This window comes from Oryza brachyantha, chromosome 4 (genome assembly GCF_000231095.2).
Source record: "Oryza brachyantha chromosome 4, ObraRS2, whole genome shotgun sequence".
NCBI classification, from domain to species: Eukaryota; Viridiplantae; Streptophyta; class Magnoliopsida; order Poales; family Poaceae; genus Oryza; species Oryza brachyantha.
This window is the reverse complement of record NC_023166.2, coordinates 18,341,387-18,368,214: the sequence shown is the minus strand read 5'-3', so window position 1 is coordinate 18,368,214 and position 26,828 is coordinate 18,341,387. Positions and strand designations below refer to the sequence as shown.

At 39.2% G+C, this 26,828-nt stretch overlaps 3 protein-coding genes across 7 annotated transcripts; all 3 read left to right on the top strand.

Annotated features, from left to right (window-relative positions):
* The first annotated feature begins 3,352 nt into the window (after positions 1 to 3,352).
* On the top strand, positions 3,353 to 8,485 carry LOC102700984 (probable potassium transporter 11). Its single transcript, XM_006652752.3, has 9 exons — positions 3,353 to 4,333; positions 4,612 to 4,837; positions 5,019 to 5,264; positions 5,368 to 5,418; positions 5,653 to 5,913; positions 5,997 to 6,049; positions 6,127 to 6,241; positions 6,462 to 6,716; positions 7,094 to 8,485. The coding sequence occupies exons 1-9, from the start codon at positions 4,214 to 4,216 to the stop codon at positions 8,146 to 8,148; spliced, it is 2,382 nt and encodes a 793-aa protein (XP_006652815.1). The 5' UTR covers positions 3,353 to 4,213; the 3' UTR covers positions 8,149 to 8,485.
* A 3,437-nt stretch (positions 8,486 to 11,922) lies between these two features.
* Positions 11,923 to 17,608, top strand: LOC102700232 (methyl-CpG-binding domain-containing protein 13-like). Of its 5 annotated transcripts, none has more exons than XM_006652751.3 (6): positions 11,923 to 12,378; positions 13,377 to 13,483; positions 13,589 to 13,693; positions 15,204 to 15,350; positions 15,766 to 15,802; positions 15,887 to 17,608. In XM_006652751.3, exons 2-6 carry the CDS (start codon positions 13,415 to 13,417, stop codon positions 16,624 to 16,626), a joined length of 1,098 nt encoding a protein of 365 aa, XP_006652814.1. In that variant the 5' UTR covers positions 11,923 to 12,378; positions 13,377 to 13,414; the 3' UTR covers positions 16,627 to 17,608. The 5 variants fall into 5 exon arrangements, 3 of the variants coding, with proteins under 3 accessions (XP_006652814.1, XP_040378928.1, XP_006652812.1); XM_040522994.1 differs by adding an exon at positions 13,140 to 13,190 and having other exon boundaries at positions 11,924 to 12,378; positions 15,766 to 17,608; XR_423443.3 differs by having other exon boundaries at positions 11,925 to 12,378; positions 15,766 to 16,784; positions 16,892 to 17,608.
* A 4,870-nt stretch (positions 17,609 to 22,478) lies between these two features.
* Positions 22,479 to 26,817, top strand: LOC102714456 (UDP-N-acetylglucosamine diphosphorylase 2-like). Its single transcript, XM_006653699.3, has 15 exons — positions 22,479 to 22,789; positions 23,266 to 23,320; positions 23,448 to 23,599; positions 23,717 to 23,756; positions 24,135 to 24,224; positions 24,307 to 24,419; positions 24,577 to 24,651; positions 24,834 to 24,873; positions 24,969 to 25,051; positions 25,140 to 25,217; positions 25,312 to 25,455; positions 25,544 to 25,611; positions 25,817 to 25,931; positions 26,036 to 26,192; positions 26,321 to 26,817. Exons 1-15 carry the CDS (start codon positions 22,619 to 22,621, stop codon positions 26,416 to 26,418), a joined length of 1,479 nt encoding a protein of 492 aa, XP_006653762.2. The 5' UTR covers positions 22,479 to 22,618; the 3' UTR covers positions 26,419 to 26,817.
* Positions 26,818 to 26,828: the final 11 nt, after the last annotated feature.

The window sequence follows — 26,828 nt, the reverse complement described above, 5'->3', positions numbered from 1 at the left end:
ACGTGGCAAGCATTGCTTGGCTCTGACCATCGTTAGCAGTGTCTGCAGCAATACAATTTGGCCATGATATCATACTGAATAAAAATATCTTAGCGTGACAGCTTCAGATGTGCCTCTTAAGCTGACCAAAAGTGCGAGCCCACATGCATGTTTCTTCATGATTCCCTGAGCTGACCAACGAGCTAATCACCATCTTAATCACGCACAAGATAGTCCGTTTTTTTAATTTGATTGGTAACAATCGTCGTATTGAACTACTATTGATTAGTGCTAACCTTCGTACTGAACTATGTTTGGTGATGATTGCTAGGGAAAACAAAACTACTTTGGGGATAGAATTTAAAAAAAATACAGCCAAGATCTAACTTGTGATAGAAGTCAATAGCTGACATGCGTGAGGGAAATAATGGCAAATTTGGCAATTTCATCTATTTGACCTTTTGTTCAAATTCTCTTGCTTAGCTTTTAATTTTAATTTGTGCCATACTGAAAGTCAAAGATGTAGTAGTATATACGAGAGAGTACAAGTAGGAAGACTTTGTGTCTCCATGGATACATTAGCTATTACTAACTAATACAGTGTATATTAATAGATTAATGCTTCTCTCTAACCATGAATCAGGTCAAATATAATGGATGGCCAATGAATGAATGAATGAATGAATTGGACATTAGCTCACCTGATCACTCGATGGCTCTCCCTGCTTGGGTCAGTGTATGCATAATGCCTGAATTAAAAGGCCTAACCACATCCGAAGAGCCGTATGATATTATTTATTTCTTCAGATATGAACTCCCCTGGTTGCTGATTCCATCATTAGTGACAAATAATATTATTGATGGTGTACTAGCATTATGTGACTGCAAATAATGCAGATCCTTATAATAAAGATGCTCTTGTTGATATTCCAGCCCTTTCTGTTTGGTTCTGTATACATATGCCCTTAGATGCTGATGCGTTTGGCCATGGCAAATATATTTTTTTTCTCTTTCAGAGAATTTGTACTTAGGGGATAAGGTTAATTCTGATAAAATGTACAAGAAGTTAAATCATAACAAGACACATGTACTAATCATCGTACACTGAACATTGTGATTGGGTAAAAGTAACACTAGCTAGCTAGTTGGTAAATTAGGTCGCTTCGATCATAAGCACAATTCGCTATCATTGCAAAAAAAGGTCCCTCTCCATTATTTGTGTGACATTAATTTTACTACAGCATAGTGCACTTGCAGATTTAATTTCTTGGTCCCAATCTTGTATAGTAAAAGAAAAAAAAAATATTACAGTTCAGTGTGAGTTATACCTAACAGCTCCTCTACAAAAGACAAGCATTACTGTCCTTCAGTTTGTCTCTACAGAAGAAGTAACTTTGTTTGATTGAAACAGGGAAAGAAGCTTTAGTGTCTGCACTACGAACAGTTAGTTCATCATCCATCAATCTTGATACCTAGATAGCTTATAACCCAACATGAACAAACGCACACAGAGCAAAGCTGAAAAGGATAAGGATCAGTGATCAGAGAACAATATCAGCAGGCTAGTTGTGAGAAGAATAACAATACCCTACCTCCTATCAGCACACCATGGAACAAGCATATATGGTGGTGGAGCATCACAAACCTAAATTCAGATATCAGAGAATGACACCCACTCACTAGCAAAGTAGCACTACCATGTTTCGCATGTTCAGAGAAGCCATCAGATTGTTCATGACTTATTTTTCAGACTTTCAGGTTGCCTTCATTGTACTATCCATGCCTCCTTCAGGAAGGGGAATAATTAATTTTTTGTCATTTTTATATTTAGTCATAACAGATTTACCACTAAAGACACATGAGAGTCCATGTGTCATAGACAGCGAGTGACAAATCTGTTATTGTTTATTTTTAAGAGTAGCAAAAAGTTAAATGCCCCTCAGGAAGGAGGACAGAAGCGTCATTTCTTGAGAAGTCGATGTGGAATTGTGGATAAGTGCAAACAATACCTGGTGATGTGCATTATTCAGTCCAGTACTTCAGTTTGAGCTGTGACATAACGTAGCCGTATCCTGTATTTATGCAATGGCTGGTTGTCTGCATGTGTTTCAATGTTTTTCAGGGTTTTAGTTGAGCATCTGGAGATTTTGGTTTGATGCACATCCCTGGCTGCTGCTTCAGATCTTTAGCCTAAACAAAAGTCACCAAGAATAAGTTCACTAAGCATGATTCCCATGCATTATTGTGCAGTTATAGTGTTGCATTCCATTCCAATTCCCTTGCATAATTGCAGCACTTTTCCTCTGAAGAATAATATATGGCTCTACACAAACACAACAAGATTCCTGCAATCCGCTGAGATGGGTTCAGGGCCGTACACAAACCTTTCATAGTTTCTCTGAAGAAGGCAACAGATGTGACTCTTTTGTTGATAATTCCTTCTCCTTGAATGCTCTAGAGAGAAAAAAACATTTTTTTCCTGGGCTTTTATGTGCTGCCTGAAATACTAATTTGGAAATTGGATCCAATTCAGGAGACAAGTTGACATGGATGGAGACGTGTAAATATAGGATACTGTTCATGTTTTTATCATTTAGGAAAACTACGCTAATCACATCAAAAACAAGGAACTATAGTTGCATCATGAACAGTCTTTACTTCACTGGGAGTAGCAACATGTGTATATATTATGAAAACAATAGCACCCTCGTCTTTTCGCTTTTGCTTATAAACCAAAATTTAAATTCTTAATTTTAAACTTAAAGTAGACTTAGGGATTTTTTAAATCATAGTTTATTTTTTAGACTTGGTTTAGATAGCTAAGAATACATATATAAAAAGATTTTTTTATAAATTATTTTTCATTTGCAAGTATATCGTTTGTCATTTTCTCTAAATAAGCTAAACGATCACCTCCATATGATTAAAACAATTTATTCAGTAAGCGTGTCTGCTTAAGCAAGTGTAAATTAAATAGGGACGATTCTGGTCGTAGATCACCAAATTAAATATTAAATGAAATTCCACGCACTGACTATGGGCCGATGTGGACAGACCAGTACTAAGAAAAAAAAAACCCAACACATAAACAAAGTCAAACAACAAGACTTGAATAATACCAAGTTGGCAAGTTAGCAACAACTACCTGGACACTACTAGTAACAGACAGGAAGCAACTCAAATTACTAGTAATTTACACAAAAGAGAAGCCTTTGAAGCTCCAAACCAAAAGGATCAGTAACTAATTACCAACCAATTAGCACCAGAGTCACTGAGCAAAAAAAGTAACTTGCCAGGTCAGCATCAACAGCTCTTTTTTACAGTTCAAGAGGGAGAGAGGCTTATATCAACCACCAGCAGCAGCAGCCAGCAAGAAGCCAAGAACCACCAAAGGAGAAGGAGAAGAAGACTGCTTTGCTCTTTCTCTTCCTCCTCCTCCTCTTCCCTTGTCTGCAATTGCAGCAGCGCAATCCATATCCAAACGCAGCAGCTGAAGCGGTTCAATCCGTATCCGCAGGGTGCAAGCAGAGGCGTATGCTGCTCCTGGAATCATTTCCTTCCTACTTTCTCTCTGTTTGGCTGGGCGCCGCTCTCTCTCTCTCTCTCTCTCTCCCCTGTCGCGGCGGCTGTTGTGTTTTGCCGGTTAGAGACCGACTGCCTCGGCGGCCGTGGCGTGTCCTGTCGCCGGCGGTGCCAAAATTTGATCTTGGCGAGGATTGGAAAGATTGGGTTTGTTGGTTGCCTGGTTGGGATTTTCGTGTTTATAGGAATCTGTGCGACGTATCAGCACAGTGGTTTTGGTTCCTGTAGGAGATTTCGAGTTCTGGTTTGAAGTCCCTGTGATGTGATTCTTGGCGGTTCGGAGATCCCTTTTTTTGGGTTTGTTGCAAGGCTTCGAAAAATTTCGCTATCAAAGCTGTGGAAGCGATTTTTTTTTCCAGTACAGAAGAACTGTTAGTAGTTAACTGTGGAGATTTTGTTGGTGCTTGTCTGATTAGTTAAAGCTCCAACCTTTATGTTGATGCAAGAATTGAAGGTGGAGGTGTTCTTGTGGATATTAGAGACCAGCCAATCGTGCTTGAATTGAATTTGCTGGAGGCTGAATGATGATTGGTAGGATAAATCTACATTTTGGTTGATGCAAAGACTGAAGTGGACGTGCTTGCTCCCTGCCTTCCTGGAGTGTGCTTGGTACTAGGATTTGAGGAGCTGTAGTTGAGGTGAAAAGAGATCAATGGCGTCGCTGTCAGAGAGCGAGGGGACAAATAGGGGGCGCATGTGGGAGCTAGATCAGAACCTTGATCAGCCCATGGATGAGGAGGCAAGCAGACTGAAGAATATGTACAGAGAAAAGGTCTGAGATTTCTCTTCTTGTTGTTCATATATATGAAATTTGATTAGTTTTGCAGAATTGAGGGCTTTCAGAATAGCTGCAGTAGATGTAAGATTGATGCCTGCATGTGACTAATTCATCTCATTGCCAGATTCACTACTCAGATGGATGGTACTGCATGAATAATGAACATATAGTTTGCCATTTGTAGGGCATGAAGAAACTGAATGCTTGCTTTTTATTGAAATAACTGGGTTAGTAATCAGAAACTTGTATTGGCTTTTTTCCCTTTTATGCAGAAGTTCTCTTCAGTTTTGCTACTGCGGCTTGCGTTTCAGAGCCTTGGAGTGGTCTTTGGTGACCTGGGTACATCACCGTTGTATGTGTTCTATAATGCCTTTCCTCATGGAGTCGACGATGACGAGGATGTTATTGGAGCTCTTTCCTTGATCATTTACACCCTTACCCTCATTCCTCTTCTGAAGTATGTTTTTGTTGTCTTGCGGGCAAATGACAATGGTCAAGGTGAGAATTTTGATCTTCCTGCAATCTAATTTGCAAAGTAGTAACATTCTAACCTGAACCATTTGAGTGTGCTCGATGTTGCAAAGAACTGTTGCTTGTGCAATTCTGCTTCTTCTTCACTTGATGCCTTTGTTTACATATTTTCAGAGAAGACCACTTACTGCTTTTTATTTCCTCACAGGTGGCACATTTGCTCTTTATTCCCTACTATGCCGTCATGCAAAGATTAGTACTATACCCAACCAACACAAGACTGATGAGGATCTAACAACATATAGTCGGCAAACATACGAGGAGAATTCAGTAGCAGCAAAAATAAAGAGATGGCTAGAAGCGCATGCATACAAAAGAAACTGTCTTCTTATTCTTGTTCTTATTGGTACTTGTACAGCTATTGGAGATGGAATCCTTACCCCTGCTATATCAGGTGCTCATTTCATTGTCTTTTTAATCAGTACTCAGCATCATATTCTTCTGAAAAAAAAAATCCAATGGATCCTGGAATCTGATTTATGATTTTTTTTTTCCAGTTCTTTCTGCATCAGGTGGAATAAAAGTTCAAAATCCGAATACGAGTACTGGTAATACTGTGTGCATTCTTGGATACTGCAATTTATTTTTTTATGTTCTTCATTAAAGGAATGAATTTAGTGCCATTTGTATCTGTTTTTTATGCATTATTATTGTCTGAAATGTGTGATCCTGCATGATCTTAACAAGGACTCTGAAATCCCAATCGAACAATCATTTATTTTTTTTTTTGCATTAAGTGATTATGTAAACTCGTTTGATCTTTGTTCTTTTTTTATTGGCAGATGTTGTTGTAATTGTTGCGGTGATCATCTTAATTGGATTATTCAGCATGCAACATTATGGTACAGACAAAGTTGGATGGCTCTTTGCACCTATAGTTCTCCTCTGGTTCATTCTTATTGGAAGTGTCGGAGCACTGAACATACACAAATATAATAGCTCTGTGTTAAAAGCATACAATCCAGTCTATATATACCGGTATTTCCAGCGACGAAATTCTGACAGCTGGGCCTCTCTTGGAGGAATCATGCTCAGCATCACAGGTGAGACCCTCTTTTCAGTAATAGAGTTTATCTCCATCAACTTATACGAAGCTCATTGTTATGCTACATTATGTTTTCCTCAGGAACTGAAGCACTATTTGCTGATCTATGCCATTTTCCTGTATTGGCCATTCAGGTAACATATTCTCAGCTAGGCATTTTCAGATCTCTATGCAACAGTGGGTTCACTAAAGTAAACATGTCTATTTGCAGATTGCTTTCACTTTAATTGTATTCCCGTGTCTTCTACTGGCATACACTGGGCAGGCTGCTTATATCATTTCCCACAAGGACCATGTCGCTGATGCTTTTTATCGTTCCATTCCAGGTTCTCTCAGCTCAACAGTTTTTCATCTCCCTTTTTGTAGAAAATCTCATCCATGCTTTCCACTTGTCTAGGTTGTCTTATGACAGAGATGCCAATGTGCCACCACATCATGTCTGCTAGGTGCACATTGGGATAGTGCACAGCCCAATATTGATAGCTTCTATTGCTTACGGCCCTATTTGTAATATGGTGCTCATATTGAGATGCTTAATGATTGCAGATTCCATATACTGGCCAGCATTTGTCATAGCAACTGCTGCAGCTATTGTTGCAAGTCAAGCCACCATATCTGCAACCTACTCGATAATAAAGCAAGCTCTTGCACTAGGCTGTTTTCCCCGTGTAAAGATAGTGCACACCTCAAAGAAATTCCTTGGGCAGATCTACATCCCTGACATCAATTGGGTCCTTCTAATTCTTTGCATTGCTGTTACAGCTGGATTCAAGAACCAAAGTCAGATAGGAAATGCATATGGTAAGCCTTTACCTTTCATATACAAAATTTTGAATCATTTGGCATGCCATGGAACTTCCATTTTAGCATCCTAGTGCAAAATTGATATGCAAAAGCATTTTAATACACAATGTGTTAAACAATAGAACTTTCATAAAGCCCTTTATATTTCATTTTGAATCTGGCCATGATCGGTGGCTACCTGGTGATGTAATTTGAAAAATGAATTTCATATTTCCATGGTGGTAAATATTTTGTAAAATTTGGATAAATACATAGGCTGTTCAAACACCAATTTATTTTTCTGAAATGAAAGGCCAATACCGATAATTTTCATGATATAATCTGCATTACATCATTAGGCAACTCTCAGTTTCCATTTTATGATGCATGAACAGGAACTGCGGTGGTTATAGTTATGCTAGTCACAACATTTCTCATGGTACCAATAATGCTGCTGGTGTGGAAGAGTCACTGGATTCTAGTTGTCACCTTTTTTGTGCTTTCTTTGATGGTGGAAATTCCATACTTCTCGGCCTGCTTATTAAAGATCGACCAAGGTGGTTGGGTCCCACTTGTCATTGCCACGGTCTTCTTCATCATCATGTATGTGTGGCATTTCTGCACAGTGAAGCGGTATGAATTTGAGATGCACAGCAAGGTCTCCATGGCCTGGATTCTTGGCCTCGGCCCCAGCCTTGGCTTGGTCAGGGTTCCAGGTATAGGCTTTGTGTACACTGAGCTGGCAAGCGGCGTCCCACATATCTTCTCGCACTTCATCACCAACCTCCCCGCAATACACTCGGTGGTCGTCTTCGTCTGCGTGAAGTATCTCCCGGTGTACACCGTCCCGATCGATGAGCGGTTCCTTGTGAGGAGGATTGGGCCGAAGAACTTCCACATATTCCGCTGCGTCGCGAGGTACGGGTACAAGGACCTCCACAAGAAAGATGAAGACTTTGAGAAGATGCTCTTCAACTGCATCTTGTCCTTCCTGAGGCTTGAGAGCATGATGGAGGGCTACTCTGATTCTGATGAGTTCAGTGTGCCTGAGCAGAGGACAGAGGGGTCCATCAGCAATGCATTCCTGATTGAGAAAACCAACAACAACAACACGATGTGCTCCAATGGTGAGCTGAGCTACTCATCACAGGATTCCATTGTGCCAGTGCAGTCACCTCTGATCAGGGAGAGCAGCCTGCTGAGATACTCGAGCCAGGCCAGCCACACTGTCAGTGATGAACTGGAGTTCCTGAACCGGTGCAGGGACGCCGGCGTCGTCCACATCCTCGGGAACACCATCGTCCTCGCGAGGAGAGATTCAGGGATCATCAAGAAGGTGGCCGTGAACTACATGTATGCCTTCATGAGGAAGATCTGCAGGGAGAACAGCGTGATCTTCAATGTTCCCCATGAGAGCTTGCTCAATGTTGGCCAGATATATTACATATGAATCCAGTTCTCCATTTGATTTTGTGTAGGAGCCACGTTTCCAAATAGAGCAGCTCAGTCAGTTGTACTCTTCTCCATGGAAGAAGGGCGTGAGGTAGTTGTACATTGGTTTTTTTTTTGTTTGTTTGTTTTCAGATAGTGAGAGAGTAGCAACTGTAAATTATTATTAATAAACGGTTATTGTCGATGGGGGTAATTAGTGATAGCTTCTCATGTTTTTGTTTGGGAGTACGGATCAAAAAGTTCAGGTTATATTCTTTTTTTTCACACTGAGTTCAACTAGGCTTGGCCCAACAAGCAGCTGCAATGTGCAGCGTCACAGATGGCAAAGAAAACTTAACCAATTACATCAACATCAAACGCTGCTTTGGCCGTGGCCTGGGTTATATATATGTTTAGCCTCCCATCGTTTTGCCTTTTTGAATCATGTTTATGGATAAAATTTTTATATACATACCCCTAACGGTTTAAAAGCAAAAGCCGTAAAATAAACCATGACGAGAAAACTGCAAGCGGCAGGCAGAGTAGGCTGGGCCGCCATTTGCATGGGCCGTGGCCCACAGGCTTCTTCAACAAAGGCCTCGAGAAGAGAAAGGAAGGTAAGCAGCAGCACTGCCGCATCGGAAGTTCCAAAGAATGTGGATTGAATCAACTCATCAATGGGGAGCCGCCGTCGATCTTCCTTCCCAGTGCCTACCCATTCATATGATTACCAGGGAGTAGCTAAATAATTCACGTATAGTTAGATTTAGTATGCAACTTTTTTTAGTATATAATTAATTAAATACTAACTATGAAAACTTACAAAAACTAATTTATGTCTAAAGCAAATTATATATACATTAAAAAAAATAAGTGTGTCTATGAAAACAGGGATCTAAAATTAGAAAAAAAGAGAAGAAAAAATGACTCGCTTCCTTCTCGCTCTGCAAAATTGCAACTAGTTGGGGGTTTGGAGTTTGGCAGCAGCAAGTAGACTAGTAGAGTACCAACAAGCAACAACGTGCGGTCCATCGCTTTCCACGTCGAACACGTGGCACAGGAAGAAGAAGAACAGGGTCCAGCACTCATCACTCCAGTGCTCTACTCTATGTTGATGTTCACATCTGAAAAAAAAAAACTCACTGACGATGATCATCGAGTCATCAACCTTATCGCTGTGCACGGCTACACAGAACTGGATTCCCCTTGTTCATCTCAGTGTGATTGCTCTCCTTTTTGATTGTTAGGACTTGTTTAGTTACCAAATTTTTTTTTTCAAAAACATCATATCGAATTTTTGGACACCTAAATAAAGCATTAAACATAGATGAACTAAAAAAACTAATTGTACAGTTATGGAAGAAATCTTAAGATGAATTTTTTGAGCCTAATTAACTCATGATTAGCCATAAGTGCTTCAGTAACCAACATATGCTAATGATGAATTAATTAGGCTCAAAAGATTCGTCTCGCGGTTTTTCGGCTAGCCGTGAAATTCGTTTTTTCATTCGTGTCCGAAAACCACTTCCGACATTCGATCAAATATTTGAGGTGATACTTCTCCCAAAAATTTTCTCAATCTAAACATCACCTTATTCACGCCTTCTCAGTAATCAGATCAGAGCATCTCATTCGTCTGGATTAGAGCTGTGCTTTGTCGATGTTTGCTTTGATATGCCTGCTTGTTTATTCTGGTTGTCTGTGTCTCTGCTGCCCATGACCTGCCTGTGAAACCTGCTTTCTTGCTTGCTCATGAAAGAACGCAGCTGTGATCTTTGTGAGGATTCAGACACGCCAATAATTGATGCCAAGAAGAGGAGGAGGATTGTGGTCTGAATTTTCCTGCAGAATCAAAGGCTATCTCATCCCGTACGACAAAGATTGATTGCAGCTGACCTGGAATTGGCAGGAAATATGGCGCCGTTCAGGGCTGCCATCGTTTTGCTTCCTAGAGGAATAACCAAAAACACGTTTTTACAAATAAAAAATTATTTGCAGGTAAAACTTTTATATACGTATCGATAGCGACTGAAAAGCGAAATGCGTAAAACAAACCATAATGAAAAAATCATAAAATCAAGTCCAAAATTAAGTTCTAAAATTTATATTTTGGCTTATAAGCAGTTACATCTGCGAAACGATAGAGCCCTAGATAGCAAAATTTTTTTGGGAAGAGGTCACATCGACCCGTACGGTTATAAAACAAATTTTAGATTTCGTCTGGAAGTCGTGAGACGGATTTTTTGAGTCTAATTAATCCGTCATTAGCACATATTGGTTACTGTAGCACTTATGACTAATCATATACTGATTATGTTCAAAAGATTTGTCTCGTGATTTTCTCCATAATTACGTAATTAATTTCAATGTTTATATATATTTAATGCTTCATTTAAGATGGTGTTTAGATTGAGAAATTTTTTGGAAAAGAAACGCCAAATGTTTAACCGGATGTCGAAAGGGGTTTTCGGACACGAATGAAAAAATGAATTTCACGGCTAGCCTAGAAACCGCGAGACAATCTTTTGAGCCTAATTAATCCGTCATTAGCACATGTTGGTTACTGTAGCACTTATGGCTAATCATGCACTAATTATGCATAAAAGATTTGTCTCAAGATTTCTTCCATAACTGTACAATTAGTATTTTTTCATCTATTTTTAATGTTTTATTTAGGTGTCCAAAAATTATATGTAATGTTTTTTTTAAAAAAATTTTGAACTAAACAAGGCCTATCTATGAAAGATTGGACGTGATTTTTAAAAAAAGTTTTGGGAACTTAAACATGGCCATAAAAAGTGGAGTGTGAGAGTGAATGCTAGTCCTACTACAGTACCAGCAGTGATGCAACAAAGCTGCCACTAGCAGCAAGCACGTTGACTAAGGTGGTGTTTTGGCGAAAATATCACATCAAACGTTTGACCGAATGTCGGAAGGGGTTTTTGGACACAAATGAAAAAACAAATTTCACAGCTAGCCTGGAAACCGCGAGACGACTCTTTTGAGTCTAATTAATCCGTTATTAACACATGTTGGTTACTGTAGCACTTATGACTAATCATAGACTAATTAGGCTCAAAAGATTCGTCTCAAGATTTTTTCCATAACTGTGTAATTAGTTTTTTGGTTCATCTATGCTTAATGCTTTATTTAGATGGCTAAAATTTTGATACGATGTTTTTGGAAAAAAATTTTGGGACTAAACAAGGCCAAAAGAATCCCTTTGAAATCACCAAAAGAAAACAATAAAAGAGCCGCTTGATTTGACACTCAAAAAGACTTTTTATCTTGCACAAATATCGGATTATTTGCCGGGCAGTATTAAAAATTCACCACCAACTCAGCAACTCTGTACTAGTGTACTGTACTTAGGTGGTGTTTATATTGAAAAAAATTTTGGAAGAAATATCACGTCAAATGTTTTGTCGGATGTCGGAAGGGGTTTCGGACACGAACGAAAAAACGAATTTCACGGCTAGCCTAGAAACCGCGAGACGAATTTTTTGAGCCTAATTAATCCGTCATTAGCATATGTTGGTTACTGTAGCACTTATGACTAATCATGGGCTAATTAGGCTCAAAAGATTCGTTTCGAGATTTTTCCATAAATGTGTAATTAGTTTTTCGGTTCATCTATGTTTAATGTTTTATTTAGATATCCAAAAATTCGATGTGATGTTTTTAGAAAAATATTTTGGGAACTAAACAAGCCCTTACAAGTCTTGCAATCCGACGAGCTAAAAGCAAAAGGAGAAAGAAAAACAATCACAGATTCAGAGAGGGGGAGAGAGAAGCAGAATTGAGAGAAAAAAAAGCAGAAGGGGAGCCTCTGCAGTAGCTGCTGCGACTGTCGCGGCCATGGCGTCCACCATTCATCAAGGCTCTTGCCAATCGGAAGGGCGAGAGGAAAATTTATTACTCCTGCAAGGACACCGGTCACAGTCCACGCATGAGTAGAGAGGAGTGGCCGCATCACGTTCGCGGGAGGAGCAAACAGAGGAGGAGACGCAACGAGACAAGCAAAGAAAGAGATAGAGATGGGGAGAGAGAGAGAGAAAAGCTTTCTCTCTCTTTCCTTGCTCCCTCTCCCTAGTGCGTGGAGTAGTATAGTAGAGCAGTAGAGCCACTGAACCACCTCGCTGCCTTCTTGCTGCTGCTGCTGCTGCTGTTCTTCGCGAGCCTCCTCGATCTGCTTGTTCCTCCCTCCCGGTTCCATGGACGCAGCGGCCGGGCCTTAGCGCCGGCGGTGGTGAGTTCTTTGCCTCCTCCGATTCTTGATCCGGTTTTTACTTGCTCCTGAGCTGCAAGTCAGTTTGAGTTGATTAGTGGGAAGTAGTAGTTGTGTTAAGCTGAAAACTTCTACTGTTAGAAGGGAGGTTCTTTGGGTTTCGTGGAGGTTAGCGTCTGGGTTTGTTAGTAAGAGCATGGGATTGTTTGGGTGGTGAGGTTATATGGTGCTTGGCTGCTTGCTTTTGGATCTAGAGTGTGATGCTGTGCAAAGTTAGTATTTTTATGACTGCATATGCGGTTGGGTTTAGTGAAATTGAGCAAGTTATTAGCTGAGGAGTCAAGATTATAGTTTGCTTTGCTGCACGCACTCCACGCTTGATGCTTATGTGATGTTTCACTCTTAGAAGGTTGAACGGATGAGGAAATTACCAAAAAATTCCCTGTGAAAATTGAGGACTTAGATATTTCCAAAACAACTTTCTAGGTGGTGTTAAATGTGTTTTTTTTGAGCGATTAGCTCCTTCCATGATTTTTTTTTTCTAAAAAAGAACTGCTTCCATGAAACTCGCTAGCTCACCTCAACTCAAACATGGGATTTCCTTTTGTTTCCAGACTCAAAACATGGGAATAATTAATCAAGTCTAAGTTTTCGTTTGTTAAAAAACATTTTTTGCATCTTACTAGCTAAATTGAGGCTGGATAAGTTTCCCTGGATTATTTTGAGCCCACTTGTTTGTTTGAACCATGATGTAGATGTTCTTCTGTGATGATTTTTTTTAGGTAGTACACCAGCAACCTTGTGTCTCTGGGTTTCTTTGCAAAAGACTCGAGGTATTCCAATAAAAATATTACATAAAGATGCTTGGTTGCTTCCACTTTTCCTGCAATAAACTCCATCTTTTCTTATAGTGGAAGAAACTTCACAAAACCACATATTTATTGTCAGTTACAAACTCACAACAATATAAGTACTTTATACATAATACCTGCATGGCTAAGGAAGTTTCATGCAAACAGGATTTTGTGGATTTCATTATCAGAACGGGAAATAAACTATGGATTCCAACGAGGACTCCCATCGTGTAACACGAAGTGGGATTGTTAGGGCAACACCTGCTGTCTCGGTATGGAAGATTTTGACAATTTTGTTTAAATTTATTTGCTTTTAGTTCGTTTCTGTAATATTTATATTTGACAACTTCCTTTACTTCCTACTGCTTTCTTCTTAGATCGATGGTAAGGTTGAACCTGCTGGAGAGGGATTACCTCCTGGGTGGTTGAAAGCATACAGACCTCGGAAGAGCCAATCGGGGTCTAAAATCAAGGGTGATACAGTTAAGTGTAGTTCCTTTTGATTAAGTCATGCAAAATGCAAACTTGATACGTTTCCTCGACTTTATGTTTTCAAAATTAGTCGTGCACATTTATGGTGTCCTTCTGAACTCTGATGCCTCTTCCACAAACAGACCAAGGATGGTCCCTGAAAGAGCTAGTGGTTGCTAATGATTTGGTGCAAAGCAAACTCTTGGCTTCTCATTTTCATTAGAATTTGTGCAGTTCATTTAGTGGACTCTAGACCACCTACCTTCCTTTCCCCGAAAGAAATTTATCAAATATTCTTTCCAAGAAGCAATTTATCAAATAATCCAATGATATATAGATTACATTGCTGTTTGCCAGTTGTCAACATCGGCAATATGATGGAGCTTGGTTAAAGAACGGCTATTCTGCAATACAACTCTAATATCAGGACACGCTCTAGTGAATTCCTGTGAAACCAAAGACTTGTCTATAACCCTTTTCAGTGAATTAGACATAGCAGTATTTTCTGTGATTCCCCTTCTGCCTTATGTTTAGTTAACAACTGCCTTACAAAACAGTGTTATGGAGAAATTAATTGTTAATGCAAACGTTCTATAAACCAAAGATCATTTGCTAAATTTTTGCATAAACAAGGAGAAATTTTTGCATAAACGTTCCTCTTGTTTATGCAAAAATTTAGCAAACGCTCTAGTAGCATGGTGGTTAGGCATCCAGATCCTGTGTCACGCCAAAAAAAAAAGGTTGGCCTTGCTGAGTAAAAGTTTCAGAGAGTTACATGCGATTCCGTCCTGGGCAGAATTCGGCACCTTTCTCAACTTATGGTGGCAATGCTCTGGAGGTGTCTCTCCCCTTAGAGTCGATTTTTTAATGCCAATATTTAACGACCGGAACATGAAGAGTTTGTGCATGTTAATGGTCAATTTACAGTTTACCATGTTTCGTTGCAAAAAAAGAGCTCATTTTATCACGGGATGAATATGAACAATGAGGGCTACTAACTTCACACAGAAGTAGAATTGTTTTACATTGGTCTCTACTGTTACTCTGTTAGTAGAAATCAATCTAGACTGTTCATCTTTTCTAGTTCAATGCATATATATTTGTACTAGTACCACATCAACTACTGATAGTAGAATATTTTTTTTCTATAAAAGCTTTTATGTGTTCTTTTTTAAAAAATGAATTTTGTGTTTTAATTAGTTGTTAGTAAATGTATTCCGTTGACAAAAAAATATTATAGCTTTTGTTGACTTGTTTTCTTACTATATCTTTTAAGCTCTTGTTTTTTTTTTATCTCAATCATGAGATTTGGAGTGTATGCACTCATGTAACCTTTGGCTGTGTATATCCACAAGTGGATATAGATGCTGGATTTCTATCCATTATCTAAAAAAAAACTTTTAAGCTCTTGTTCTTATGCCATTACCTATATTTGCTTGACATCATTTTGTTTACTACTTTATTTTATGTTTAACTTTTTGTTCTGTAGTTTTAACTGATACATTCATCTGATCACTGCAGTTCTATATTGATCCAACAAATATGTATGAATTTCGTTCTTTAAAGGATGTTCACCGATATCTTGAATCTGGAGATGTTAGTAATTGTGTAATGATTCCAAATAAGAAGATCAAAGATCTGCACACTGCAAGAAACCAATCTCATCATGTATGCTCCTTTTCTATTCTATTGGTATTTCTAATCTGTGACATGCCTATATATTTCCACAAAATCTTGTGCTCTATACTTTTAAAGAGATACGGTTGGAAAGATGCAAAGTAGCAAGAAATTTCAGTAGTTCAAAGTTTCGTTTATGGATCTAAATACGAACAGTGCTGTTCTTCATAAATAATGTAAATAACTATATCTGACAAACTCTTCAGTCAAGTGCTCTTGAGTGAAAATTGATGTATCACATATACATAGAATAATGCTAAATCAATGCCCTCTGATCTCTGCCCTATTAGTGTATTTGTACATCAGTGAATTGGATGAGGGGTTTTCTTGTTACATTTGTTTTCCCCCTTTTTCCTTATTTGGCTGTCACTGTCCCATCTTATAACCATTGTTTCATTGAATTCAGACACAGAGACCATCTGATCAAAGCCAACTGGATGTTGGTAAGGGGTCTGCTCAATCTAATTTACCAATAACAGGAGATGAAAATACTCACAGTGATGCTCTGGTAAATGCAAATGGTTCAGATAATTCTGAAGATATGTCATCGTCAGAGCCCAGGGGTGTGTCCAAAGGGAAACTTACAGGGTTGAAGCTTCAGAAGGAAAGGGTTCCAAATCAACCCGTAGAGCATGAATCTTCTACGAGAGAAGAAGCAGATATGGAGCAGAAGCCCAAGGAAAAGAAACAAAAAACTAAACCTGTCAAACAGATTGCTACACCTCTTCGTGCGTCACCTCGTTTAGCTGCTTTGAAGATTAACCAAGAAGCAAATAATGTGCCCAAAGATGAACCTCCCAGCATGCATGCAGACACTGCTAATCAGCTACAACCAAAGTGCTCCGAAAGACAGAAAGCAAAGGCTAATTCCTCTGTACTTCCTGAGAAGAAAGATGCATCACATACTTCAAATGCTTCTGGAAATGTGAAAAACAAGTATCCTTCGGCTACCGAGCAAATACAAGGATCATCTGTTTATCCACAACAGGTTGGAACAGCTGATGCTATGCCTGGGTCTGCTATTTCATCATTGTTGAGGAGTATCTGGTCAGATCCATGCCTTAAGTTTGCATTCAAGACTCTTACAGGTGACATCCCTGTTCTAGACTTCATCCCATCACAGGACTTGAACAAAGGATCGACACCCAATTGTTCCTCGTCTGCTTATGATGTTAGTAGGAACCATGCGCAAGTCGATCATGTCGGCCGGCCAATGCCAAGGCCATCAGATAAGTTCTACAGCAGTGGCTGGTTTCCTCCCCAGTGAGTTCCTCAACTGCCAAAGCAAATCAGAAGAAAGGCAAAGACTCCAGTCACAGCCTCGTAGGCTTCTTAGCACTCCTCGTTAGGTACCTTGACAAGGATGCATTTTGCAGGAAAGACTGTATCTTGTTGCAACTGCTGTAGATGATTCGTCACTAATAAGTAATAACCTAATAACATACCCATCGTATGCTAAACTCGACAATATTTTCTGTCGTCTGAATTTGTGTAGTAACCTGACTAATAATTCCTTTGTATCATTAGTGCAGACTAGAGATGCTGACAGTACTCAGATAGCCGAGCCAATTGTCATGCCAGGTTTCTGCTCTGTCAACAAAAGCCCCTTTCTGCGTATTACTACCTGTAATAACTTAGACATTTGTTATGGCAATGTGCATTGGACTAAGTTCTACTACCTAAACTGTGTTTCTGGTTAACCTGCCCTGGATTTCTTGTTCTATGGAGTAGCAAATGCTGTTACCGGGCATCCACTGCATCGATTCTTGGGGCTCCTCTGCAACACATGAATTTTACAGTGTTTTCACATGAACTAGTTCAATTTCTGAAAAAATTCCATGTTTCAAGAAGGCCTTCAAGTGCTCAAAATGTGGCTGGCATATTTTTGTATGTTCTGTTTTTGGCTCTCCATGCTGTGGTTGGGCACTAATTGTTGATGCCAACACCAGTTGTTGGGAGATGCATTGGATGCCATGGAAGTACAGATCATTGGTCTTATCTATGCTTTCTGGAGTTGTGGTCCTTGACAACCATGCTCAGAACAATGATCAGACAGGAAAAGGATTTGCTGTTCTGAGAGGGTCCACTCCCTAAACTGTAAGACTGCAAGTCAAAATTTCCTTGCAAAAAAAAATGATGTACTTAGCACTTTGTTAGGCTTTATTAGTGGTTGAAACCTTTGGAGATCATCTTGTAATGACCCTTGTGGCCCTAGATTTTATCATATTTACAAGTAGTGCCTTTAACTACATGAAAGTTCATAGCTAATGCAAGCAGCTGACAAAGGCCTTACCTCCAAATGGAGCATATAGATAGAAATTACTCTATTATTGCTAGTCTACTCCCTGAAGTTGCAGCTTCCATAATAGGCTAAAGATTCTTCTTGATACTATATATGATCCCAATATCCCATACTATCTCATGATAAGATGCAACTTTTAACAGAATAATGCCCTAATCCACATCTTTAAGCTACCTAGTTCTCTTTCTTAAGCTCACCAGCAAGCATATTCTCTGGACAAGTCTAATATAAACTTTTTGCTACTAGCAACTAGGCATTATTTGTTACTCTCTAGTTCAGATGTCATTTTTTTTAATGGTACATTTCTTCTTTGTTCTCTTTGTACATAATGTAGTAGCTATACAGTGTTTCTACGGCTTTCTGGTACACCGACAACGAAGTTTTCTTGACTTCGTTAGAGTAGAAAATTTTCTTGCCTTGGGACACTGCTGTTCTACAGTGCAGAATAGGCCTCAATTCACAACAGGCAGCCAGACAAGACAATGTACTGATCAACAGTAGCAAAGATCCAAAAAAAGCGGATGTTGACTCCTGTGATCCTGTCCAAAGTGGCGAAAAAGTTGTGTAGCATTAAAATTAAACCTAAGATTTCAACAAAATTCTGCAAGTTTGACCAACATTTACCTGCAGCTTATTATCTTAAGGTTCAGACAAAAAAAATCGTTTTTCAAAATATAAAAGAGAGAGAGAGAGATAGAGAGAAAGTTCAGACAAAAATTCAGTCTTGAAAAGGCTCCAAACGATATTATTCATGCCCATCACTCCATCTGAACATTATTCTCCCAATTTGGTCCTAGAAATACCTAAGCTCCAAAGAATATTTGGTGCTAGTTAATTAAAAAATGTCATCTAGTTCAGAGGTCAGGTTTGTTGCAACCATATGTTTAGCTTGCATGACAGTGACTTCAGACCTATGAGTGCAGTGTGGATGAGTCACTACAGCACCACTAGCTTACACTACGATGCAAACCTAAGCCAAAAGCTGGCCATCCATCCATAACACCAAAAGAAAACAACACACCAATGCATTGCTCTTTAAATTAATTAGCTCTGATTATGCCGACTAATTCGGTGTTTTGTGGCTCATGATTAACGAGATGATAGAGGTTGGAGACCGACTGGAAAGCTTCTTTGGAATTGTTTTCTTTTTCTCAGAAAATAGTGATTTGGCGACAGACATGTGTTTAAACCTCACTAATGAAAAACAGTTGAGCTATATTAATGTACTTGAGAAGTTACCATTTTTTTATCAGAAAATAGTGATTTGGCGACAGACATGTGTTTAAACCTCACTAATGAAAAACAGTTGAGCTATATTAATGTACTTGAGAAGTTACCATTTTTTTATGTAAATTTTGATACCTCTCGATACCTTAGATACTAGAAGACACCAAATTTTACACTAAAATTTTAGTATATCTCAATATCTACTCAAGGACTTGACCGTAAAATTGCTCCAAACAGTTTAGTTTCCGCTAGCATAGAGAAAATTCCAGCGTTCCAAACAGGATATTTTTTTTCCCGCGTTGTCTCTTTTAAGATAATAATGAATAAACCGGTCACTGCATCTAAGATGCACAAAGCCAGAACCAATTATTACAATAGTTCCAAAGTGTTTTTAAAAAGATAAATCTAACGGCATTTATGATTTTGTAACTCATGGCCATTCGTCATGTGATCTCTGTAATGATTGGCTATAGCTTCTCCAAAGCAAATACCACATAAATTTCATCCACCTCCATCATTTCGTTTATACTTATAAGTCAAAAATTAAATTTTTAATCTTAAATTTAAAGTTAATTGTGAGGTTTTCACCTAAGTTTATTTCAGCCTTGGCTTTTATATCGCTAAGAATATGTTTATAAAAATTTTCTTCACATACTATTTTTCATTCGCAAATATCTCAATCACCATTGTCTTGGAGTGAAAAAAAAAGTATGATTGCAGAGTTGCAATGGATCAAGCTTTGCTTCCTTTTTTCTTCCAAGAGATTATTGTTCCAGAGACTTCTGTGCATGTATGCTTGCGTGCCTGCAGAGCAAACGTGTGAAAGCCCCAATTAGGAGTACAGCTTTTCCTTTTTCCAGCCTGACCAGTGTCGGCTGATCTGCCCCAATCTGCAGCTGCAAGAACTAGTTGCAGTAGTGTGTATAGCCAATTAGCCATGCAGATGCATGGATGGTTTGGTTGTTGGTGGTGGTGCCTTCTACTGCCGGTGTGAGGTTTGCATCTGCCATCCGGTGACAGAAAACTCCTTTCCATCAGCAAATTCAGCAATGTCCAGTCCAGTTTGATTCATCTTCTTCTGCTCAAGCGACATATCACCAAACTATTGGTTGATGATGGTGTGGTGGTTGGTGTGCACACCTGATCTTCACAAGCCTGTTTCTTGCAGCAATGCATCCAACTAACAACATAGACAGGCAGTGTGTCTGCATTCTTTATGTGCGTCTGTTCATGTTTTCACATCAAGAATTTCAGGATTGGTGGTTTTCGTCTTGAGTGAGAGGCAAGCAAGTCTGGATGGAATGCACAGCATTTGCAGTGACAAAAGCTGGAGGCTGTAAAAGCTTACTGCTTGGCTACTTGTATCAACCAGTAGGAAGAAAAAGATTAAAAGCAGCTTTCATTTGGGGGTAGAGGAAGAACCAGACTTGGAATGCAAGCCTTTCATCCAGCATATATGCAGTGTAGATTGGGTGTCGGTGATCGATCGGCTTGCTTCCTGCATGATCTGCCGACTGAGGCCTTGCTCAGGTCCTAATTTTTTTTCAAAAACATCACATCGAATTTTTGTACATCTAAATAAAGCATTAAATATGGATGAAATCTTAAGACGAGTCTTTTGAGCCTAATTAGTCCATGATTAGCAGTTCATGGGACCTGTGGTTAGATTTTAATTTCTCCGTTCCAAACTAAATTCATTTTCAGTTTTTGGATTGTCTTATTTAAAATTTTCTATGATTAATATTTTTATTATTATTAGATGATAAAACATGAATATTATTTTACAGATGATTCATTTTTAAAGTTTTTTTTAAAATATGACAGATGTACATACGAGTAACACAGAAACCAATAATAAAGTTTTTTAAGGATAAATATAGTACAGGAGATCATGAATGCCACATTGATTTGATCAGAAACTGGGAGAGGTAGGTCTAGCCATGAAGAGAGTGCACAGTACAGTGACATGCACACCTGTGATCGTACCATCCGTGCATTTGTGCTGCACTGCTGCTCGCTGCTCGCTTTCAAAGCTTGGACAATCTGTGTGTGTGTCACTGCCATGTGGGCCCGATGCCGGGTTCTGGTGGGCCCCACGTGTGAGCTCTGAGGCTATGTATTAATACATGTGTGCTTACGTGCCTAAACAAGGAGTGTTATTTAATAACGAAATGGATAAACAGATAATAATATGCTTTCCTCTTTGCCGTCGTTGCTGCAGGGGCTCACGAGGTGTGTGTTGTCACTGTTTCGATGCGTCGTGCCTCATGAACCCGTATGGCCGACACTGGTATTTAACCCCCTTTTGCTGTACTCCTGCCATCTGCATTAAGCCATTTTAATGAGCAGGCTACTGAATACTCCTCGCTCCGTCCCAAAATAAACCAATTTTTCACATTTTACCTATAATAATTAACTCAATGTTTTACTTAATTTTTTTTATGATTAATATTTTTGTTTTTATCAGATGATAAATTATGAATAGTATTTTACATGTGACTAATTTGTTTTAATTTCTTTTTTTTTCAAATAAGACAGATAATCAAACGCTAGACATGAAAACCAAAAATTTGCTTTTTCTGTTTCTGGTACAGAGGGAGTACCTTCCTATTTTAATAGGTGACATCATTAATTTTATAATATAATGTTTGACCATTTGTTTTACGTAGAAATCATACGTAATTATTATTTATTTTATTGTAATCGAATTTATTATCAAATGTATGTTAATTACTTAAATTTTAATATATCTGTACATATTTTATAAATAATATGAATAGTCAAATATATGATAAAAGCCAGTAATGTCATCTAATAAAATACAACGAGAGTAGCTAGATGCACACGACTACAACTCTACAAAAAATTAGACACATTGTTAATAAATGTCATAGGTCAATGTATATGAGAGAGAAGTATGATTAAAAATATATTAATACGATCTTTTACTTGTTTACTGTGTAAACCGTCAACTGCTTTCTGCTCATCTACGTAATTAGTTTTAGATAATGTGACATATAGTAATTGGTTATACTATTAAATTTGCTCTTAAAAAACCCATGCTTTGATGTCTTTCACGATGACCCTGCTTTCTTCCGATCATGAATTTTGGATTTTCGTGCACACTTTTAATTTCTAGCTTCTAAACAAGAGTGTTTTATAAAAAAAAATCGTGTTTGTCATTTTCCAAGCAAAACCTTAGGCTCCCTCCGTTACATAACAAGTGTATTTTTACACTGGTTATGTTTAACATGTCTTTTTTTAAAAAAAATATGATTAATATTTTTATCGTTATTAGATGATAAAATATAAACAATTAACTATTTTTATTTTTTTATAAAATTTTTAAATAAGACGGATGATCAAATATTGGATATGAAAATTCTATAAGTACGGTAGCAGTGAACAATTTATTCGTTTACATTCTTGCATAACTACCAATCCACGACGAAATCAGATAAGATAATCTAGAAAATCTCGTACGAAAACACCACCCCAACTGATAAAGAGACAGGAGCCAAAAGCCATTAGCTGGGGGCATTTGCACGCAAGAGAGAGCAATCAGGCGGCCGTGGTTATATAAAGCGCGCGCACACGCACACGCCGGCGGCGATCCAACGAGGGAAGAAGAAACAATCAATCCGCCCCGTCCGTGCCATTGGCGCAATCACAGATCTCTCCTGCTGCTGCTGCTGCGGCATCGTCTCGAAGAGCAGCCATTTTCTTGGGGATGAAGGAGATAGTGGTTGGGTCGGTGGCGCCGGCGCCGGCGGGCAGGTGGGGGTCGGCGCCGCCGCAGGCGTTGCTGGAGAGGATGAAGGACTACGGGCAGGAGGGCGCCTTCGCGCTCTGGGACGAGCTCTCGCCCGAGGACCGGGAGCTGCTCGTCCGTGACATCGAGGTGAGCCCCCCTCCCCAGTGCAATGCGCTGCGCCATCCGCAGGAAGAGATGCTTGAAATTTAGCGTCAAAAATGTTTGCTTTGTTGCGTTTGGAATTGTTTTTCGAGTAGTTGGAAGTTTCGCGTTGTGTTTTTGTTTGCCAAGGACGAACTCTGCATAAAGGTTTGTTCTTTTTTGTTTTTGTTTTTTGCTGTTGTCCTGACTGAATTCTTCGTGTGGTTTGGTCCAAGTTAAGATTCTGCAAAAGGAGTTTGTTTATCACCTGAGAAGTTTTGCTAAGATTTGTGGGGGAAAAGAATTTAACAGTTTACATCAGAGTTCTGTGGCCAGTGTTCAGTGTACACCAATGATTTGTCTGTTCTCCATGGCTCTTAATCTCTACTGTTTAGTGTTCACCATGTATTTTTGTCGTTGTTGTTTGAGCTTACCATTTCGAGAGTGACTCATGGAGCTTACATATCCTTCATTTTCTTCAGAGCCTGGATCTTTCAAGGATTGATCGGATCATCCGGCGCTCCCTGGGATCACAAGGTGAGAAAGAGGTCTCTTGTGTGAAGGAAAAGAACATTTATACTTCCAATGCAGAACATTACGCTATCTGTATTTTGTATCATCACACTTTGTTTTATGGTGTGATTGTGCTCCTTCACAAGTGCAGGCTTCACTCTGCCCGCCGTTGAGCCGGTGCCGGAGTCCAGTGTGTCCAAGGTGGAGGAGAGGTCTCAGGAGGACAAAGAACGGTGGTGGAAGAAGGGGCTGAAGGCCATCTCGGAGGGGAAGCTAGCCGTTGTTCTTTTAGCTGGTGGTCAGGTGCTCTGATCTGATTGGAAAGATTACCCTCAGTTTGCTGTCTGAATTTGTCATTTCTGTAGTGTGTGCTGCCTTCGGGAAGCAGCCTACTTATGGTTTGCTTTCATGTGTGTTCAGGGAACTCGTCTTGGTAGCTCTGATCCTAAAGGGTGCTTCAGTAAGTTGATTCGCCTAAATCATTGCATATCATTTTGACTGCTTATGTGTAGCTGTTGTTTTGTTATTTTTTTCAGCCAAATAAAAAAGTAAGGTGTCTTGAATTGTTTCTGTTTTACATAATCTTTATTATTCATAGTGCTATATAACAGATTATCTACTGTAAAGGGCCGTGCTAATAATTATAATGAAAAATCTATTTACATCATTTTTTATGTTACCCCATTTAATCAAAGTATAAAAGGTGTATTGTAGTTCTATATCTTTGTGCATCCATATTAGTGTGGACTTGCTCAGTTGTTCTTTTCGAATAATGCCTGGTCCATTTCAGTCTATATAGACATCATAGCTGTTTTTCACCCTCATTTCTTCCGTTCAGGTATTGGGCTTCCATCTGGAAAGTCGCTTTTCCAACTCCAAGCTGAACGGATTTTATGTGTTCAAAAACTTGCTGCTCAGTCCAGTGATAGTAATGTCCTTTAATCACAAGTATCACCTTTTTTTAGTTCTTTGATTCACATATTCACCCTGAAATTTGAAATAACTTGTAGGTCCAAATAACATTGTACCCATCCATTGGTATATAATGACTAGTCCCTTCACTGATGGCATCACTCGCAAATTCTTCGAAAGCCGTAAATATTTTGGCTTAGAGGCGGACCAAGTAAGATCAAGTACTTTTTCTTCATTTGTGTTAATTATTGGATGGAATTTCAACAAAATATCCAGGATCCACCCCCCAACCCCCCCAACAAAAAAAAATCTCTAGTAAGAGTTCTCTTTAATAGGTAGGCTTAAATGGTTGAACATTTTCTTTGTAGGTGACATTTTTCCAACAAGGCACCCTTCCATGTGTTTCTGCTGATGGCAGATTTATTATGGACACACCATACAAGGTACCATATTCTATTACTTTTATAATATAGTACTGTCATTTGTTAAAATTTGTTTTCGTTCTACGGTGTGAAATCTCATGGTTCCAGTGCAGATGTTATACCTACAAATATTGTTTTAATGCTGTGTGTCTTCAAACGTTGAATGATGGCATTCTTTTCTTACATGTTCTATTCAAAACCAGGTAGCGAAGGCTCCTGATGGCAATGGTGGAGTCTATGCTGGTAATCCCCATGAAGATGTAACTAATATTTGTATTTCTCATTCTAATGCTGCATAATCATTTCTGATGTCTAGTTTTTACTGCAACATCCCACAGCTCTGAAGTCCAAAAGGTTGCTGGAAGACATGTCTGCACGGGGTGTAAAGTATGTAGATTGCTATGGAGTTGACAATGCATTGGTGAGGCCATGCGTTTTCCCGTAGGATAATCCATGCAACATTCTGCATTTCTCCCCTCCTCGTCTGCTCATCAATGCCATGTATTCAGGTCCGCGTTGCGGATCCAACATTCGTAGGGTACTTCATAGACAAAGCTGTATATTCTGCTGCAAAGGTTGTCAGGAAGGTACAGTCAAATATTTCTCATGCTTCATTGATCGGTGATTTTACCATTAACCCAAACTCTACACCTATTGATTGTCAAATTATATGCTGAACAGGCTTACCCTCAAGAGAATGTTGGAGTATTTGTTCGACGAGGACGTGGTGGACCTCTCTCTGTGGTTGAGTACAGTGAAATGGATGCGGCTATGACAACTGAAATTAATCAGTCAACAGGACGCCTTCGTTATTGTTGGAGCAATGTATGTCCTATCCTTTTGTTTCTCAACCCCTCCTGGTTGCACTTTCTCTTGAAGCGGATAGCAACCGCATGTTCTTCTCTCACTGCAGATTTGCTTGCATATGTTCACTTTGGATTTTCTGAATCAAGTAGCAAACAGCCTTGAGAAGGACAGCATGTGAGTGTTTCTGTAACTGCTTTTAAGTCTGAAGTAGTACAAATTCATTATGTTTACCTTCTTTGCAAATTACCGTAGTTATCTCTATTCTGAGTATGTCCCTCTTACTCTTCCTAAGAAAATGAGAGCTATGTTTAAAACTACAAGCTCCATCATTCATTCTATTGTATTGTAGCACCTGAAATTTACAAAACTCTGTGCCCAGTTATCATCTTGCTGAGAAGAAGATCCCTTCCATCCATGGGTACACAATGGGCCTGAAGCTAGAACAGTTTATATTCGATGCATTCACTTACTCCCCATCCACAGCACTTTTTGAGGTTCAACTTCTCAGTCACTTGTGCCCTTATAACATTTTAGATATCATATTATGTCTTTCTATTACGATCCGGAGAAACTCATTGGTACATATCTGCACATTCAGGTTTTGCGGGAAGAGGAATTTGCACCCGTAAAGAATGCGAATGGTGCAAATTATGATACCCCTGATAGCGCAAAACTGATGCTGCTTCGTCTCCATAGTAGATGGGTAGTCGCTGCTGGTGGCTTCTTAACCCATTCTGTGCCCTTGTATATGACTGGTAATTTTCTCCTGCCCAAAACATTCAGAAACTTGTCAAGAACATAACATAATATGAAAAATGGACTATCTCTTATGCTAACTGTCCAAATTCCAATATTAATGTCCTCATTGTGGTTGTGCTTGTAGGTGTGGAAGTTTCTCCACTCAGCTCCTATGCTGGAGAAAACTTGGAAGCCATCTGCCGTGGGAGGACATTCCATGCACCAAGTGAGATTTCCTTCTAGCTGCAGTAAACTGTGGAACAAACAGCTTCAGCCTTCAGATGGATGGAGAAGTGCCAGACAAGGATGACAGGATTTCATCTCAAACGCACACACACACACACATAAAAAGGAAGAAGGATTGCAGGATTTTGATTTTCCCTATGGCATGAGATGAATGATGTACAGTTCAGTGAGCTCTTCAGATATCTCATCGGAGTTTCAGATATTGGCCAGATTGTTTTGTGCTCTGTAAGTACTGTAATGTAGCACCAAAATTCTAAAGCCATCTTGATTTTTCACCCCCCATCTGTGTGGCATTGCCATTTTGATTTCTCCTGTGTTGCTCCCCTGTAACTTAGATGCTTAAAATGTTTTTACAAAACAATAGATCTTTGGGAATGCACATGGCTTCAGAGAACATGCATCTGCAA